The sequence below is a fragment of the Alosa sapidissima genome, chromosome 12 (genome assembly GCF_018492685.1).
Source record: "Alosa sapidissima isolate fAloSap1 chromosome 12, fAloSap1.pri, whole genome shotgun sequence".
Lineage (NCBI taxonomy): Eukaryota > Metazoa > Chordata > Actinopteri > Clupeiformes > Clupeidae > Alosa > Alosa sapidissima.
The window spans coordinates 906415-924752 of NC_055968.1; the positions used below are offsets into that span (position 1 = coordinate 906415).

Here is an 18338-nt window from a genome sequence, read left to right on the forward strand (position 1 = left end):
CATGCACGTCAGGTCAAAAACAGGCCATTTTCGTGGGTCTATCACTAGGTGGCAGTCTCGCCAGGTCTCGCTGATCACTTCCCGGAAAGTTTACACAAGTAAGTAACAGGCAACACTTCATATTTCATGAAAGACGTTATATCTCCATTTCTAGAAAAAAAACAGAAATTTTGATGAAAACTAGCCACTGTTTAGCTTGGGATTTCTCAGGAACAGAGGCGTGTAGAAATACACGGTTTGCACCCACCGAGAGCTTAAAGTCTCACCTTTTAATCGAGCTATTGTATGTGTTCATAGCTATAACACAGAATATGCTGTGGCTGTACAAAAATCATCAACAATGGCCTAGATTGCTGGCACTCTAGGACAAAGCTCCCGAAAACAGCTTGGCATTCAATGAGTTAAAGGAGCTGCACCATTTTACAACAATTGCATCTACATTTTCATATTAGAATGTTTTGTCTGTTTAAGTGTAAGCTTAAACTACCGTGATCAATTTAAGTTCCCGTGCCCCCGCTGAAAGTCTCATGCGCTTATCGTTACACTATCAAATCTATAAGTAACCGTGACAAATAGGGTATAAGATATATATATATAAACTCATGCTATTGTATGATCATATATGTTTGGTAATGGCTCACTGCGTCATGGAAGCAGTTAAGTCAAGTCGCATCAAAAATAGTAGTGGCAGAACTCCCAAGTGACACCTTGTGGTTGTTTGTCAACTGCAGTTTGTGCCATTTCTGCTGAGAAAATGGGGTGCGTGATTCATGAAGGAACCCATCCAAACTTAACTGGGACCCACTGTACTACACACAGTTGCGTGCGTTGCAAGGCTGGAGACGCATCCCATTCACTTTGCATGGGCTCACGTCATCCGTTGCCGAACTGAATTGTGGGTCTGTTGCGTCGCGTTTCTCCCGTTGCTCGTGTTGAGAAGTTCAGCTGTTGCTGCACCGACAGACGGCACCGGCCAATCAAGCCAATCGACGGAAAATTCGCCATAAAATTGCCAGCTGTGCCCTCTACACCCGTCTACACGGAAAAAGTTAGCCGGCGGTTTCAAAATCGGTTACAGTCTCCTAAACTGCCGGCATCGTGTACACGCAAGGCGTAACCGATAACAAAAATTCACCGGTTTAAAAAAAAACAGCGTTGTGTAGACGGCCCCTTATTTCCATCACAATAGCCAGCAGAGAAAGGCCAACACATCAGATAAGCTTGTTGGCCATTAGCAGTTATTTTTATAAAGGCATATACAGTATGATCACCTGCTATAACTAGCCTACAGTGGACATTCTCACTTGGCCTCACGCAATAGACAGAGGCAAAATTCCCGACACTTATCCAACAATGAAAATCATTTGCATCTAACAGTCCAGGGCCCAGTCTCCCGATAACGACGGAGACATGCCCTTACGAGGGTTTTCTACGATTCATCTTACGATCGTTCGTTTGGTTTTTCCGACTGTTTCTCGAACATGCTCGTATGTGAACACCCGTGCACTGCTCTTAAGATGCTCTTAAGGGGACGCGTTAATAGTTCTGAAATGTCCTCTAATTTGATGGTGATGTCAGGTGACTGCACATCACAGTTATAGGCCTACCGTTTAAACTTCGGATCTACACTTTAATTAACATCAATACGAAAATAGAAAAACTTTGACATCCCCATGTAAGCATCCCAAGTAGGCTATATACCACACACAGACATAGACAAAATAAAGATGCCGAATACACTTTTGTAATTTATTGAGTAGGCTATGCACAAATTCACATAAAAGACAAAAACATAATTGCCTGAAATCTGAATGACTGGCGCAAGCAACACAAGCTTTCCATGCATGTGCTTGCATGCATGAGAAGAACAGAGATTGTGGCTACTGCATGGCTACTTGTTTTATTTGGCCAAAATAGAGACAACTTTTACTTTTTTTACTTGTTTCTTTTTCTTAGACCAGGTAACAGTCTATGATTTAGGTCACTGTTTTACTTCTGCTTTGCTTTATGCTGGGGAGAGAGCATCAGTTAGACATCCCCGTAACTGCTCAAACTAAATTTGATGTAGGCTATTGACATGTCATTGCCATTGACATGTGTCACATGTCGATTAATCATCTAACCCCCTCCCCATTATTGAGAATCTTTTTTTATATAGAAAGGCCCATACAGTATATGATCACCTGCCATACCTAGGCATTCTTACTTGGCCTTAAAGGTTTCATTCACCGAGAAACCGTTTAATACTTGTTCCTTTTGAAATACTGTAGCTCACTCCAAGTTGCATATGCATGCTGCACGTGAAAATGATCTTCTACCCCCATTGCCCGCATTAGCCAATGAAAGAAAATACACGGAAAAACAAGTGAATCAGAAAAAGCCCTTCCCTGTGACGCCGCAGGGAAAACAATTATTCATGGCCTCGCCCACCTTGGCTTGTGACCGCCCACAGGAAGACAGGAAGATTTTGGCCAGGAGATTGTCTCTCTGCAGCTAGTAGGAGCTAACAGCAAGTTGCTAACATGGCGGAGCAAATTCGTGCCTGTGTTATTTGTGGCAATAACACATCAATGTAGCATGTCTTGCCTTAAAAAGAAGAGTTGAGTTCTGTGTTCCAATCATTTCGACCACACTCACTGTGCCTGCCTACAGTTAGAAAGTGGTTTTGCATCGATGTTCTGAAAACCTGGACCTGTACGTCACGACGATCGACCACCAGCTCACAGGCTGTAAGTACAAACAAACTTTTCCACCTAACGACTGTTACAAAATAGCATGTTCATATTCTTCACGTTAGCTTGCATGAAAAGGGCACAAGCTAGGCTTAGGCTAGCCTATATTACAGGAAGCTACACCAGGCACGTAACTGAAGTGTTCTGTTCGCGACGTGTAAAATCAGAGAATGTCTAATAGGAAGGGCTCTGGTAAAATCCATTAGAGGAATGGTCTATTTTTTTGAACGTAGCCTACAGGCCACGCGCCAGGTGTAGCTACTTCCATTGATTAGACCTATTGGAAGCTAATTGTTGCAGAAGAAGCAACGCGAACGGAATGCTTCAGTTACGTGCCTGGTGTAGCTACACTCATAAGAAACTGTATGACCACACTACCCAGAGATTTAGCTTGTTGAACCTATAATCTTCTAACCTAAGCGTTAAACCACAAATAATAATATTGGCAACAACATCTTATGCTCAACTAAGGTCTGGTATTGTTCTAGTCTAAACAGGGAAAATCAAAAACCCAATACCCGTGCACTATTAGGCTAAGTTGCTATCACTAGATCCCAGGTATTTACACTTCAGTCTAATGTAGTAGGCCTACAATGATGTTTTGTTTGATTACTTGCTGTTTACTTAGTGTTTTGTATGTCTTCCAGAGCACATCCTCATGTTGGGCTACACAGCTTTCTAGCCTACATTAGGTCATCACGCTAGAAGCAAAGGTTTGTGATCTAACTTTTATTGTTGTGCTAGTTAGTTTCTAGAAGTCTTTTTCTAGTAGGCTAATACAGGTTCGTATGTGCTCGTCAATGTTTGGGAAAGTCAGTTCATGGGTTTCATCAGGTCACTTTCCACAGGTATATAAAATCAAGTACCTCGATTATGAATGCAGACTGCATGGTGCTTGATTAATACACCTGTGTAAATGGACCTGATGAAACCCATGAATTACATAACAGATATAATTGATATTACTGAATGTCTTCTTGTGGGTGTGCTACTTAGTACATCATACACCTTACCACAGTCACTAAAATATTTTTTGTTTCCATTGTGCTAGTACAGTTTTGTATGAGATAGTGAATGTCCTGTGTACTATTAGCATAGGTGCCAACTCTCACGCATTGGCCGTGAGACACACGCATTTGATTAGTTTCACACACTCACACGCCACACCCCCGATTTCTCACGCTGAAGTGTCAACCCGGTCGGTCAGATGCCTGAAAAATGAGTTTAGCCTATCTATAGATCTACCTGTTGAGCCACGGTTATGCTTTCAGAGACGGTGAGAGGGTTCAAGAGCACCCCCTGTCTGTGGAATTTTCTAAATTTTCTTAGATATACTTCAGAAGCCATCCCAGGCGCATTCCCCCGCCTGCAGGTATGCTTTGAGTATTTTTCACGCTGAAGTGTCAACCTGGTAGGTCAAATACCTGGCAGATGAGGTTCAACTAAACTAAACCTATACATATGATATCACACATCAGGTAAACGTGCGGAATCTAAGCTTTCCAATGATATTAGCGCCAAGTTGCTGTGATAAATGGTTCGCGAGAAAATTAACATTGAACCGAGGTGCAATTTAGGCTAATCATATTTGGATTTTGCACACAGTGCACACCCATTACTCTCGGTTTAATATTTCACTAACCCTTCACACAACACGTGGCAAACCCAATATCACAATAAACAGCAAACCGTACCGAATACGAGGATATAAAGCATGCCTCTGTGCAATAAGTGGTTCCTGAGTAATCCGGTTTTGAAATTGCAACACATTTCTACATAACCTCATTGGGGCGAAATCATAATGTATTCTAATGTAAACTATTTGTCAGTAGGCCTACATACATTTTTGTAAATTGCTCAGCCATAGATTATCCCACCATCATGGTTCTTATATTGTCAGGTTCCAGCCAATCCCATTACAGATAAATTAATATATTTATATTGGCATGCTTCCTAGTGACATTAATGCAAAAATATGAAGAAAATCAAATAACGAGACACAAATATTGATATAAAGCCTGACATAAGCCATATGCAAACATTCACATCATGCAGATATGGGTACATCCTGAAAAAGGAATAGCATGTAGGCTATAGGCTATGGCCATTACAATGACCAATATATTATCTTAAATAAACCAGCTGAATAACACAGGTGACCACTTCTGCATAATTTCATTGAGTGCTGAAATGTACACACATTTTTGAACATTTCTGAACTGTGAAATGTAGCATATGTTTTTGTGGTTGTGAACTTATTGCAATATCACCATAACTATTCCACCTGTGTGTGCATGGTTATAATTCTGAAGTGCAAAATAGCTTAGGCTACAGCACAAATATTTCCATAAAAATAAGTTTGACCTCTGAATTTATTTTGAAAGTGCACCTGATTGATGCATTTAAAAGTTAAAATATACAAACATTTCTTAAATTCTTACAAAACACCCACCCACTTTTTAAAATTGTTAGTTTGGACCCCCATTTAATTAATTTCGTAGGCTGCCTTTATTTTGTTATATAGAAGTATCTAAATAACCTGTTAAAATGTACCAGAATTCAGGAAATTGCATCTAGTCCAAACATTTTTTTCTGGGGGAGGACCCCCATAACCCCCCTCTGAAATGTCCCACCCACTTTTACAATGCCTCCGACGCCCATGGTCCTAGTAGTAGGCTAGATCCTTTTGAAACCAATGTTCATTTAACTCTGGGACCCTGGTCCCAGGGATGGATTACTGCACGGGCATTCTGGGCCCAGACCCAGGGGCCCAAGGTGTCAGGGTGCCCTGAAGCCCAAGCCTTTGCATGGAATCATTGCCTCAATATCAACACATCAGGATGTAGGCTATGAATCTGATTGAATTTAGTATTGGCCATCCCCAAAATGCTAGCCTGACGAGCCAGACCCACATTAAAATGTAGGGTCTGGGCACTTACCGTTCACAGTGCTCAGTCCGAGGGGTGGGATAATCGGTTGTCTTTCAAATTCCCTCTGCACGCAAAAGGACAGCACTGAGTCCCATGCGTTTTCCCAGCAACGGAGCTAGTTGGCTAGTTCAAACTTTTGCCATCTCAAAACAAGCGTAACTCGTGTCACACTGTTGGCCAACAGCAATATCCATCTTCTTTGTTTTCAAGTAACAGGGAATTTAAGCCAAACCGTTGCAACTCTGCCATCAATCATTATGTTATGCCCCCCTAACGACTCTATAGACGATTTGATTGGCCTGATAGAAGTTTAATTTTTCGAGCTCACAAGCCAACAGAGAGTTGCTAGACTAGCCCTGGAAGCAAATGTAATTTGCTGCCGCTAGGGTGTGTCTAGATTTCTAAGCTACCAAAATGCACCAGAATACAGGAAATCACATCAAACAAATGAAGAAAATTCTGGGGGAGGACCCCCAAACCCCCCTTCCACATGTGTGACAATTAGTGGGGAGCCCTTAATACATGTGGGCCCAGGGGCCCGAAAGTTCATCATCTGTCCATGCCTGGTCCCTACTGTACACCTGAGAACCACTGATGTACGTTTTTTTTTTTACTGTACGGTATAATGCTGAATGAGCCAAACAAAAATTTCCGCAGCAAAATTTTGGTTGGCCCCACCAAATCTCACTCCAAGGTTTTTTGAAAAGTTGGCAGCCCTGTATTAGTATCTTGTAACTTGACAGTAATACACATTTATTTACTTTAGGTACCCAAACAGAATACTTCATGAAAAGTATGAGTATTGATACAAGCACTTCGGATACACCATGGACATGGGGGCCTGCTACCTCTACTCCCATCAAGCCTGTTCATCCAAGGCCAGCTAGAAGACCTCGGGTTGATCAAGAGGAGGAGGAGGATGAAAGTGACATCTCCACAATAACACCTGATGGCTCCACCTATGGCCCAGCGCAATCAATGAGCAATGTAATAGAATCATCACAGCCAACGAATGTGTTTTGTGTGTTGGCCCTTCGGATACCCAGGACAACACAAGCCGAAACAACAACTCAGACCTTTTTCCCTAAATAATCCCAGCACCATCTTACAAAGGATCTGTAGGCCAGATGTCTGCAAAGTCTGGCAAAAAGAGGACATTGTTAATTCTGTGCATGGTTTGGATGTTCTTGTTTTTGTGTTTGCATTATTTTAATAGACTGCAATATTACTATTTGTCAGTGTTTCTCAAACTTTTTCAGACCAAGGACCACTTAAACAATAATAATCATCTGTATAAAGATCACTGACCACCTAGCAAAAAAAAAAAACAGTAGACCTACTTCAACAGTACACAATAGGCCTTCTCACTAAACCACCTTGCTTATTGTCTTTGCACCATGCTTATGCTGTCAGAGGATTCATATGATTTAAACTGGCATACTGTAGGTTACATGAGTGTTGCAGAACTGTTTGGATTTACTGTACATACAAGTTGGCTCAATATTGCAAACAACTCCTCTATTATATTTTACCACATCTACTTGTGGAACACTTGAGAGAGCTTGCGGACCACACTTTGAGTACCACTGCTGTATGTAAATATAATAAAGCTATTTATTGAATATTGACCTGTTTTGTATATTAGTTTTAGGAGTTGCATCAGTTTTTGTCCCTTTTAGGCTAAAGGTTTATCTTACCTTTCATATCTTCTGTCTCACGGGGGTCATAGTCGAATGTTTAGTGCATTTTGAAGGGAGTACATTATGTTAAGGCAGACTGGTTCTAATCCTGGGTACAGGGTCATACAGACAACAGAGGTACTGGTGTTGCCCATTTTTCTAACCACATGAGCAATCCCCTTATGAAAACGTAGTATAGGAATCTTATAGTATTTTGGGACAAAATATTATAGTAATCTTATAGGAATATGTATTTTGGGACATACTGTAGAAGTACTACTAATAACTCTATAATATCTTATAACTGCTATAGTTTTTCTGATATAAGATTCCTATAGTACTTTTTCCTAAGGGTCATACGTGACAGAAAACAACTTGAGTAGGCTAACCTCTGCCAATGTAGGCTATCAAAGCCATTGTTTATACTCATTACTGGAGAAGTCTTGCAGCACACGTTCTCTGCTTCTGTAGGCATTCTGGTGCAATTCCAGCGAAATATAGCTAGGAATAGGTAAGTGTGTTTGCATTTAGATCTATATATATATATTGAGCTATAACCAAGTGGTCTTTCAATGATAGTATCATGGAATTCAAACCATAACTATCTATTCCGATAGCATACAATTAGCAGGCTAGGTCAGTGGCTGAACTGCATTTAGGGTGCCTATAACCTGTGTTGTGAAGTAAAATATCTACTAGGAAGATTGCAAAGACTTTTGACTGTGTAAAGAAATAGGTCTTTATTTTAAAACGTTTCCAACTGTTTATTACTTGAATGCAAGATGACGATTGCCACAAACGTTTACCTCTTTTAGGAGAAATTTTAAGCTGACATGCAATTGTTACCATTCTATTAAACCAACGTTCACCGACAAACGATCAGGAAACGGTTCTTCTTCCTTCTCGGATACTAGGATCAAACACATGAAGTTGTATCTCCGAAGACATTTTGTGCAACAGTTTTGACTCAAGTTTTAGCCAGGTTTTAGCACTGTAAAGTTGAATATGGAGCATAGCACAGGCAGAATTGGATGAGGACGCACTGGAGGGAGCGTCACAGTACTGTTAGCCAATCAGAGGCGAGGTCATGAACATGTCATGAATATTCATGAGCAAGAGGCAAATCCTGTCGTTCCTCCCCTCCCACCTTCCCCACCAAACTAGAACAGAAAAATTAATGAAAAAACGATGAGATGAGACCTTTAACACCCAATAGACAGAGGCAAAATTCCCAACACTTATTCAACAATGAAAATCTTGCGCGGCCTGCTCAAAACCCAAACGCGTGGCCTGCTCACTCCATTGTAGAAAATAAACTTCCAAAAATAACGAAAAATATTTATCTTCTTTCAGTTAATTTAAAAGTTTCCAAAAAGTTCAAAACAGATCATATCCTTTCCAAGAACAAAATTATCTTCTGGTTTCATACTGTAGGCTACATTCAAAGGCTGCAATTCCACTCACTCAATGGATTGGCCGCGTCAGCATTAACTTAAAAAAATAAAGATCACAGTTCATTAACGCAAAAATCCTCAATGAAAGTCGTTTCTTAATAATTCAAATATGTATTCTTAACGAAAAATCCATCAAAAAGTGGTATCTTCAAGCACATGCCTCACCACACCGACATTTTTGCGTATTTGGGACAACAGTGGAGCTCCTGATATTAATGCCATTTAATGTCCTAAAACATCATAACCAGAAACAATATTAAAAGAAAACTGAGCATCAAGGTGTAACGTGCTAATATGATTTTCAGTGATCAAAGTATAGTGATATACTGTAGGATCCACTCTCCTCAAAAATATGACCGGCAACAGCAAAGTGGTCATTAAATGTAGAGCAGATTTCTATAGGGTTACACAGGAGACAGTCGCCAGACATTACAGACGAAGGAATAGAGGCGGTGGTGTTGCAGTAGATAGATTTAACTGACCTCTGAAAAAAGTGTGAGGTTGGAGTTTGGTTTACCTCACAAGAGGTGTACAGTGCCTATAAAAAGTATTCACCCCCCTTGGATATTTTCCCATTTTATTGCTTTTGGAAAAGTAATCTTGGTCAATTTAATTTGGCCTTTTTTTTTCAATAATTTACTAAACAACTCTTTTTAATGTTAAAATGAAAGCAGATTTCTACAAAGCAATGTTAACTGCTTTAATGGAGGGTAGTGGTATTCCCTGTGCAAAGTTTCATGTTTTCTGCAAAAATTGAACAATTCTGGAAAAAATCGTACCTTGGTCACTGTACATACTATATTTTGATGAGACTTTTGGTTATATTGCCCATCCCTTTACGTGGTGTGGTGTTTTCATCTGTGATATACATATGTATGTTTAGGCACAGAAACAGCCTGCAATATTGCTCAGACACTGCTGGATGTTCCATATGGACAGGGTGAAGATGAAAAATTGGATGTGTACATGCCATGCATTACATCTGCAGGTAGGTTATACCCGTGCTTCTGTCTGTTGTCCCCCCCCCCCCCCCCCCCCATTAATGCACAAATAGGCTGACACCAGACATAATTTCACTGCATTTCTTACTTCCAGTAACTATATGCATGTGACCATAAACTTCCTTGTATCCTTGTAATTGAATGGGGGTCTCTCCCACAAGGGGACCCTGGTACCAAAACCAAATCGAAAACCCCAGTTCTATGCACGTGCCCTATACCTAGCTCTGCTATTTTTGGCTAAAACACTGGTAGACTTTTTTGATTTTGTAAAAGTTACCAAGACATGGATACTGCATTATCTGAACTGTTATGGCAAACAAATAATACTGTTTACGGTGATTTCTGAGGCTTCTGCCAGCAGTTCACTAGTCTCCAACATATGTAGTATGCTGTATCAAATGTGAGTGCACCTTCCAACACAGCACTTCCCCATCGAAAAGTATCCAACAATGGGCAAGTGTTTTCTGAGGGCTAACAAGTTAATAATAAACATTATTATACAGCTCTTCACAATGCTAGTAGAACACTCCATTGACAATGTCTAGAATATGGTCAGAAAAATCTACCGAGAAGTTTGAACATTTGAGTATGGAAAAAGAATGGAATTTTGAAATGGAAAATGTGTAGGAACCCTGGAATATATTCAAATATGTATTAATAATATTTTGACCATTAAATGTCTTCGGTAAGACCGATATTGGTATCAAACTTAAGTTCTATATGCTCTGTCCACCAGAAGGCAGTGTATCAGTCAATGTCAATAGACTACGTGCACGAAAGGCTGAGTATTTATGCGTGTGTTAAAATTGTTATTATTGAGCATAGGGCTGGGCGATAAAAGGATAGCGATATGTATCGCAATAGACATGTAATCGATATCAATAAAAAATATGTTCGATAGAACATTCAATAATTAAAAGCAACACACACCTCCCGCCTTAAGTTGTCCATAAATAAATAGGCTAAATATATCTTGCCTTGCATTGTAGTACAGTATGTGCAACTCTATCAGAGTAGGCGATAGAAGTAGGCCTACCTCAACACAGACCCTCAATGAGTCCTTGCCCCGTGCACTTTCTCTCTCTCTCTCCCTCTCAACAGGCCCATCCCTCCTCAGCATGCACATATGTAATCCAAACATTCACAATCGTGCAAGACGACTGGCTAAATTGCTATTAAATCCGCTTAGCATCCTTAGCACGCTGCACGAATTTGTTCAAAACTGTTGCATTCAAATTGACTGCTAAATTCTAACGTTAATCATCTCAATCTCGATGCAAATGTTAAAGTATTTTCCAAGAATCAAGCGGGCCTGTCCCAAGGAGAAAAAGTATTCATTTGAAACTTAAACACACGTGGGGAAACTGAACTAGCAAATTAAGCTACTTTGTTTACAATATTTCCAGGGTTCAACCAGTGCTGCTTTTCATTCAGACTTATGTGCACATTTATTTATTTGAGTGTTTTTCATGATTGTGTTGCTATTTCTTTTCCCTGTTTGCTTTGATTGATAACTGAGGTGATTAAAATCAGAGAAAGGTTAAGTTTCAAATAAAAGTGTCTATATAGACCCCTTCGCAACGGTGGTGAAAACATAAACATTCGGGTGGGCGTGACGTCACTGGAGGCAGAAACAATCGTTTGGATAGTGAGGCGGCTATTTGAATAGTACTAGTGAGGCGGCTAAAATCAGACAGTAATCTAAAATCTTTGCTAAAATGTGTAACAATATAGCACAATATGTACATACACTCAGTGTACGTGATCGGGAGGATTATTTGAAAAAACTAAGGCTACATTATCAGATGGGACCATCCTGACAGACCCAATACCGTCAGTGATTGGAAAGAAGAGTGACAGGTTTGCCATCAGTTGAATGGCCGGACATTATTGAAAAACAGAGTGTCTACAGTAAGGAGAAGCTGAGGATGTATAAATCATTGAATGCATATAACTCCTAAATCAGGGGTCTCAAACACCCGGCCCGCGGGCCAAATCCGGCCCGCGTCCTGCCCAATTCCGGCCCGCGACGTATGACAAAATAATAATGTAATCCGGCCCTTGAGGCTATTAATTGCGACAAACAATGATACTGATTAAAATAGACGATAGATCCAGGTACGAGGACAAATCTCATTTGTAGGCCTACTCTGCTCCACTATGTGCAAGACATCCATAGCTTGATTCAAACCCAAAATCGCTGCGCAAAGTTTTCAGGAAATACTTGTATTACACGAAAGGTGCATAATTTGAGGTGCTTGCCATCCGGTGACAAATTAGATGGGTAAATTTACCCCCTTCATAAACTTTTGTTTTACTCAAAGATTTTTACATTTACAGTATAACTTTATCTCTGACCACTTTCAAGCCATGGCCTTTTAAATTTTGATATAAAAATCCAATGGTGTTGCTTTCTTAACCCTGATGCCTAGTTTGCCAGGTTTAAAAAAGTTATGAGAGGAAATATTTTTATTTGGTGTGAAACACACACACATAACTGTTTTTTATGTTTTTCATTTATTTTATAATTTGTATTAATATTTATTTTATCATTATTTTATTCATAGGCTAAGGTTGCTAGCACAGGTGTCTAAAACTAGATAAAAACACTTGCACTTTCTGTTTGCAGTTTTGTGTGGTATTTGAAAAAAAGAACATTGCATTTTCAGAAATAGCCGGCCCTCCAATCAGATGATGTTGGCAGAATTGGCCCCCAGCTCATTTGAGTTTGAGACCCCTGTCCTAAATGGTCATGTCCAAGACTTACAATAGGCCTACAATGACATATCGGATGAGTTTTGTGTTTGCCGAACCGACATTTTACTGAGCCAGCGCCAATGTCACAAGGCAAAGATATATTCCAAACGTGCTAATTACCAACCATTTCTTTTGAAAATTCTAAAACAACAATGTTTTTTAATACTTCAAAATAACATTTGATAAATTAACCTCACATTTTTTAGTAGCCATAGGTGTCTAGATTTGAACAAAATATGTCTATGTGAGAGCTCACTAAGCGCGAACCAGGATGCTAACGTCACCTACAGGAGCCCAGATGACCAATAATAGCCTTGCTAATGACCTCGCGATTTTACTTCACCAGGCGTGAAAAAAACCTCGGAATCTGAATTGAAAACAACGTTTACAACCAAATACATTTACAAAAAAAATATTTCCATAGGCTACAGGTTTGAATATTAAGAGATCCCTAAAATTCGTTCGAATATCTTTAATTTTTAAAATAATCGAATTATATTCGAATAACGAAGTTCGGAGTCAAAGCCCTAGTACTAAGGGATGTATAAGCATGAGGCGCTTGCAGTGACAGGGCTGGGACTGACCCTGTGATTCAGTATGCAGTGGTAAGGTGCTCTATGAAGTGTGTGTTATGGTGGTAGTGCAAATAAGTCCAACAGTGCAACAGTGCAGGGATAAAGTCTAGAGACCAGCATTAAAGTGTAATTCCAGCGAAAATTGACCCAAGGGTGTTTTTCTGCATTAAAACACATCAAATAAGCCGTGGAGACCGTATTTTTCGTTGATCAACCACTACAGCCCCAAATATCAAACAGTGGATTAGCTAAGGGCCATGAGCGAAACACTTCCCAAATAGCATTTTCCTAGCAGCCAACCTGGAGTTTATTACAGAAGACTAAAAGAACACCAACTGTCCCCCTACCAGCTCCTCTCGAAAGAAAATTCTGTATAAAGCATTACCTTCCGGCAATAAACGCCATGCTCCGTGTGAGAACTCAAGTCTTCTGTGAGATTAACAGTCTTCTGTACTAAACTCCGGGTTCGTTTACTAAGTTGTTGGTGCTTCGTTTTGTGTGAAGGGACCTTGAGCAAGCTACTGACGATGTTTGATGCTGTTTTGAACAATATTACTGGTTAAAAAAATACTATTTGGAAAGCGTTTTGCTCATGGCCCTTAGCTAATCCACTGTGCGATTTGGAGCTATAGCGTATACCGGAGCAAGTTCTGTAGTGGTTGATCAACGAAAAATACTGTCTCCACGGCATATTTGATGTGTTTTAATGCAGAAAAACACCCTTGGGTCAATTTTCACTGGAATTACACTTTAAGAGAAAAATGTTAACATAGTAAAAATAATTGTAGCAGTGCAAGGATAGATCTGAAGTAATAGGGTAACAGCCATTGGTCAAGTATTAAGTTAGACCACAGTCCAGACTGGGGGATGGAGGGAGGGGTTATGCATATGGGCTACTATTAGGGGTGTAAAGATTAACCGATACGTATCGGTATCTGTTTTTAACGTGTAAGATACGGCTACATCGATACGTGAAGCCCCGTATCGGAATAAAACTGAAATGAACCGGTCGCTATATCAATTTACTTGTTATGAATCGGTTCACAACCTTTTCTGCTCGCTCAGACTCTCATTTATGTTGCAAGCAGCGCGTTCATCCCACTTCCTGTTTTGAAGCTACACGTGGCACGGATTTGTGGGTAATGCAGTTCGTTTTTGGCTACATTCATTGCCCAAAGTTGTCAAAGGACCTCATTACCCATACATCTACTGCAACTTAAGCACGTGACAACTCGCACTCGGTCGTTTGTTTGGCAATTTTTACTCTTTTGATTTTCAAAGTCCAGCGCGAAATTAAGAGTGTGTCCATGAGAGGACCAGGCGGGGGTGACGCATGCTACGTCACCGATTTTGATGCAACTTGGACAGTTTGAAGGGTCCACCTAAAAACTCAAAAAGCCAAAACAGTACAAAATTTGAAACAACCCAGGGGGAGTTAGGACCGCCTCCTTGTTTTAGGGCAAAAAAACTCAAAAAAAGGCCCAAAATTGCATAAAATTTTGACATCCCTCCTGCTGTCAGATTTAAACACAACAAAGTAACAATCCATGCCATCAAAGGTCCATCCAAGGTTAGTTTAAAACTAGAGTTACAAGGCGTAAGGTGTGACGGGTGTCAGTCCAGGACTGCACATGTCCACTATGTCACATGCTTTTTGGCGAATACCCAAAAAATAGCAATATTCAGACCTGAATATCTCTGATGAGCAACCTCCTTTTTTCAAAATTCTTTCTGCACATGAAAGGGCCATCTGTGGACTTCATAAATCAAAAGAAAAATACTCAGCCTTTTTATTATTTTTTTCGTGGTAACCGCCTGAATAGTGTGATCCAGCCAGTGATATACATATCTACTTCAATGATGGGTTGAAAATAATGCTTAGGTCATTTATGGTGGACAAATGGAGAAATATTATCATCAATCATGTCTGCTGATCAAATCCAAGCTACATTTAATGTCCTGAGTGTAATATATTCCTTAAGGTAGCTCAAAATGATATCATCGGGTGACATACACCAGTATACCCGTAGTGCAAATGTGATATCTCCAACATATCTCTGGGCTAGAAACAGTCACTTGGACTCAAATAATAACTTGTAAGATTTTGATAGTCAAAGGTCAAGGTCACTGTAACCTTATGTACATCCCATTGTGGTGAATAAACCTCTAAAAATCCCTGACATAATTGCAAATGTGATACAAACATTCACACTGGCCCTTTCTGAAATCAATCACTACCAACTCCCCGAAGTTACGGTGTGCACTCAGGTGGGAATCACCCTTACAGCTAAATCGAGTTCTCCATGTAAATGGGAAAATGTTGGAGTTTTTTTATCACTTTTGGGTGCAAGAGGCTAGTTGGAACTGCTCACCTCAATGAACTATAATAAGCTATGCTAACAGTGGGTGCTTCAGACTGAGGTACTGCACACACACTGATGAGAAGGGTATGTATCATCTTATCTAACTCTGGCTGAGACAATAAGATCATTTCCCAAAATGTTGGCGTGTTCCTTTAACACTTGGTTAGGAGTGCAAGTGGCTAGGGAGAGAGTGTAGCTAGTTTTGGAAAGGGCCTTTCACTCACAGATAACAAATTAATTTGAATTTGATGGTCAAAGGTCATAGGTCAGGGTCATTGTGACCTCACATTCTTGTGAGGAATGCCTATAGGAAGTTTTTTTTTTCTTTCAAATTCGGCACACACAGTCACTGGGAAATGTTTAAGCAGGCAGCCACTTACAACAACCGGACAGACATAGAGGAGTATACAGACACTGTAACCTCTTACATCACCAAGTGCATCGATGATGTGACCCACACAAAAGACATCATCACTCGGGCTAACTGGAAGCCATGGCTGACAGGGGATGTCCTCAGGCTGCTGAGGGCCAGAGACAAAGCCTACAGAGCTGGGGATGAAGCTGGCATGAAAACAGCGAGAGCCAACCTGTCCCGTGGCATCAAGGAAGCAAAAAAGGAATACACTCACAAGATAACCACCCACTTCAAAGACAGCAGGAACGCACAAAGCCTATGGCAGGGCATTCAGGCCCTCACGGACTACAAGCCCGCGCCACAGAGCTGTGAGAGCAACATCCCTCTGCTCAACAACCTGAACCGCTTCTTTGCTCGCTTTGAAGCACAAAACAGCACCTGCCCACAGAAGACCCATCCCCCTCTACATGAGCAGCCCCTGTGCCTCTCTGCCGACAGCGTGAAGAGGACACTTGCTGCTATCAACACCCGTAAGGCAACAGGTCCAGACAACATCCCAGGTCGTGCGCTGAAGGACTGCGCAGGGGAGCTTAAGGATGTCTTCAGACATCTTTAACACTTCCCTGAAGCAAGCCATCGTCCCATCATGTTTCAAAGCTGCCACCATCATACCTGTGCCGAAGAAAACTGCTCCATCCTGCTTCAATGACTACCGCCCTGTGGCACTGACACCCATCATCATGAAGTGCTTTGAGCGGCTTGTCATGTCACATATCAAAGCCATTCTCCCCCCCACCCTGGACCCCTTCCAGTTTGCATACCGAGCCAAGCGGTCTACAGAGGATGCAATCTGCTCTGCCCTCCACCCAGCCCTCACCCACCTGGAAAAAAGAGACTCATATGTGAGATTGCTGTTTATAGACTTCAGTTCTGCATTCAACACCATAATACCACAACAACTCATCTGCAAACTGGACAAACTGGGACTCAGTACCTACCTCTGCAACTGGCTACTGGACTTCCTCTGTCAGAGGCCCCAAGTAGTACGTGTTGGCAACAATACCTCAAGCAGCATCACACTGAGCACAGGGGCCCCCCAAGGCTGCGTGCTCAGTCCGCTGCTCTTCACCCTGCTGACGCATGACTGCACTGCAACCTACAGCAACAATCACATAGTGAAATTTGCTGACGACACAACTCTGGTGGGTCTCATCACCAAGGGCGACGAGACTCAATACAGGTTGGAGGTCGACCATCTGACCACGTGGTGCAGGGACAACAACCTCCTGCTGAACGTCAGCAAGACCAAAGAGATTGTTGTTGACTTCCGGAGAGGTCACACCCAACACCTGCCACTGACCATCGACGGTGCTGTGGTGGAGAGAGCGAGCAGCACCAAATTCCTGGGGGTGCACATCAGTGAAGACCTCTCCTGGACCACCAACACTGCATCACTGGCGAAGAGAGCTCAGCGCCGCCTGTACTTCCTGCGGAAACTCAGGCGAGCAAGTGCTCCACCAGCCATCATGACCACATTCTACCGAGGCACCATTGAGAGCATCCTCTCCAGCTGTATCGCTGTGTGGGGCGGAAGCTGCACTGAATACAACAGGAAAGCCCTGCAGCGCATAGTGAACACAGCTGGAAGGATCATTGGTGCTTCACTCCCCTCCCTGAAGGACATTTACACCACCCACCTCACCCGCAAGGCGACCAAAATTGTGAGTGATTCAAGTCACCCAGCTCACAATCTGTTTGATCTACTGCCCTCTGGGAAGAGGTACAGAAGCCTGCGCTCCCGCACTACCAGACTCACCAACAGCTTCATACACCAAGCTGTAAGGATGCTGAACTCTCTCCCTCCTCTCCCCCCTCCACCCTCAGCTACATAACATCCTGGACATTGGACCCACAATGGCCGCCTGCACTACTCCACTTGCACACTTGCACACTTGTACACTTTACAACTTGGTGTTGTTGTCCTGAAAACACAACACTTCTGCTGCTCTTACATAACTTGCACCACTATGCCACTTTCTTTATTACTTAGGTCAAACAGAACTACCCAAGCCTTTTATTGGCCTGACTTTGCACTAGTATTTTATTGACTGTCCATGCACAATTTCAACCAAATTTTGCTGCTCTTATTTTTTCATTATTATATGTGCCCTCTTATTTACTTACTTTTTTGTTTACTTGAATGTTATGTTTGTCTGTGGACTTAAATTGGTAAAATATGTCTTGTCTTCACCGTGGGATAGTGAGAAACGTAATTTCGATCTCTTTGTATGTCTGGAACATGTGAAGAAATTGACAATAAAGCTGACTTTGACTTTGACTTTGACTTACACTCAAAGATGAACTGATTAGATTTGAGTGGTCAATGTTACTGTGATCTCTCAAAAAAACAACATGGGCCTACTGTATTTTTACATACACAATATCCTGGAAACACCTTGAGGGAGTTATTTCAAATTTAGCACAACTTAGGC

General features: G+C 41.4%; 1 protein-coding gene across 4 annotated transcripts in view; it reads left to right on the forward strand.

Annotated features, from left to right (window-relative positions):
* afmid (arylformamidase) overlaps window positions 1-18338 on the forward strand; it is a 107756-nt gene that overhangs the window by 36846 nt on the left and 52572 nt on the right. For 3 of the 4 annotated variants that reach the window (XM_042056219.1, XM_042056220.1, XM_042056217.1), the window contains exon 3: window positions 9679-9783. The exons of the other annotated variant lie outside the window; for it this stretch is intronic. In XM_042056219.1, coding sequence (XP_041912153.1) covers window positions 9679-9783 — 105 coding nt within the window. The remainder of the gene's footprint in view (window positions 1-9678; window positions 9784-18338) is intronic. 4 annotated transcript variants of the gene reach the window in all.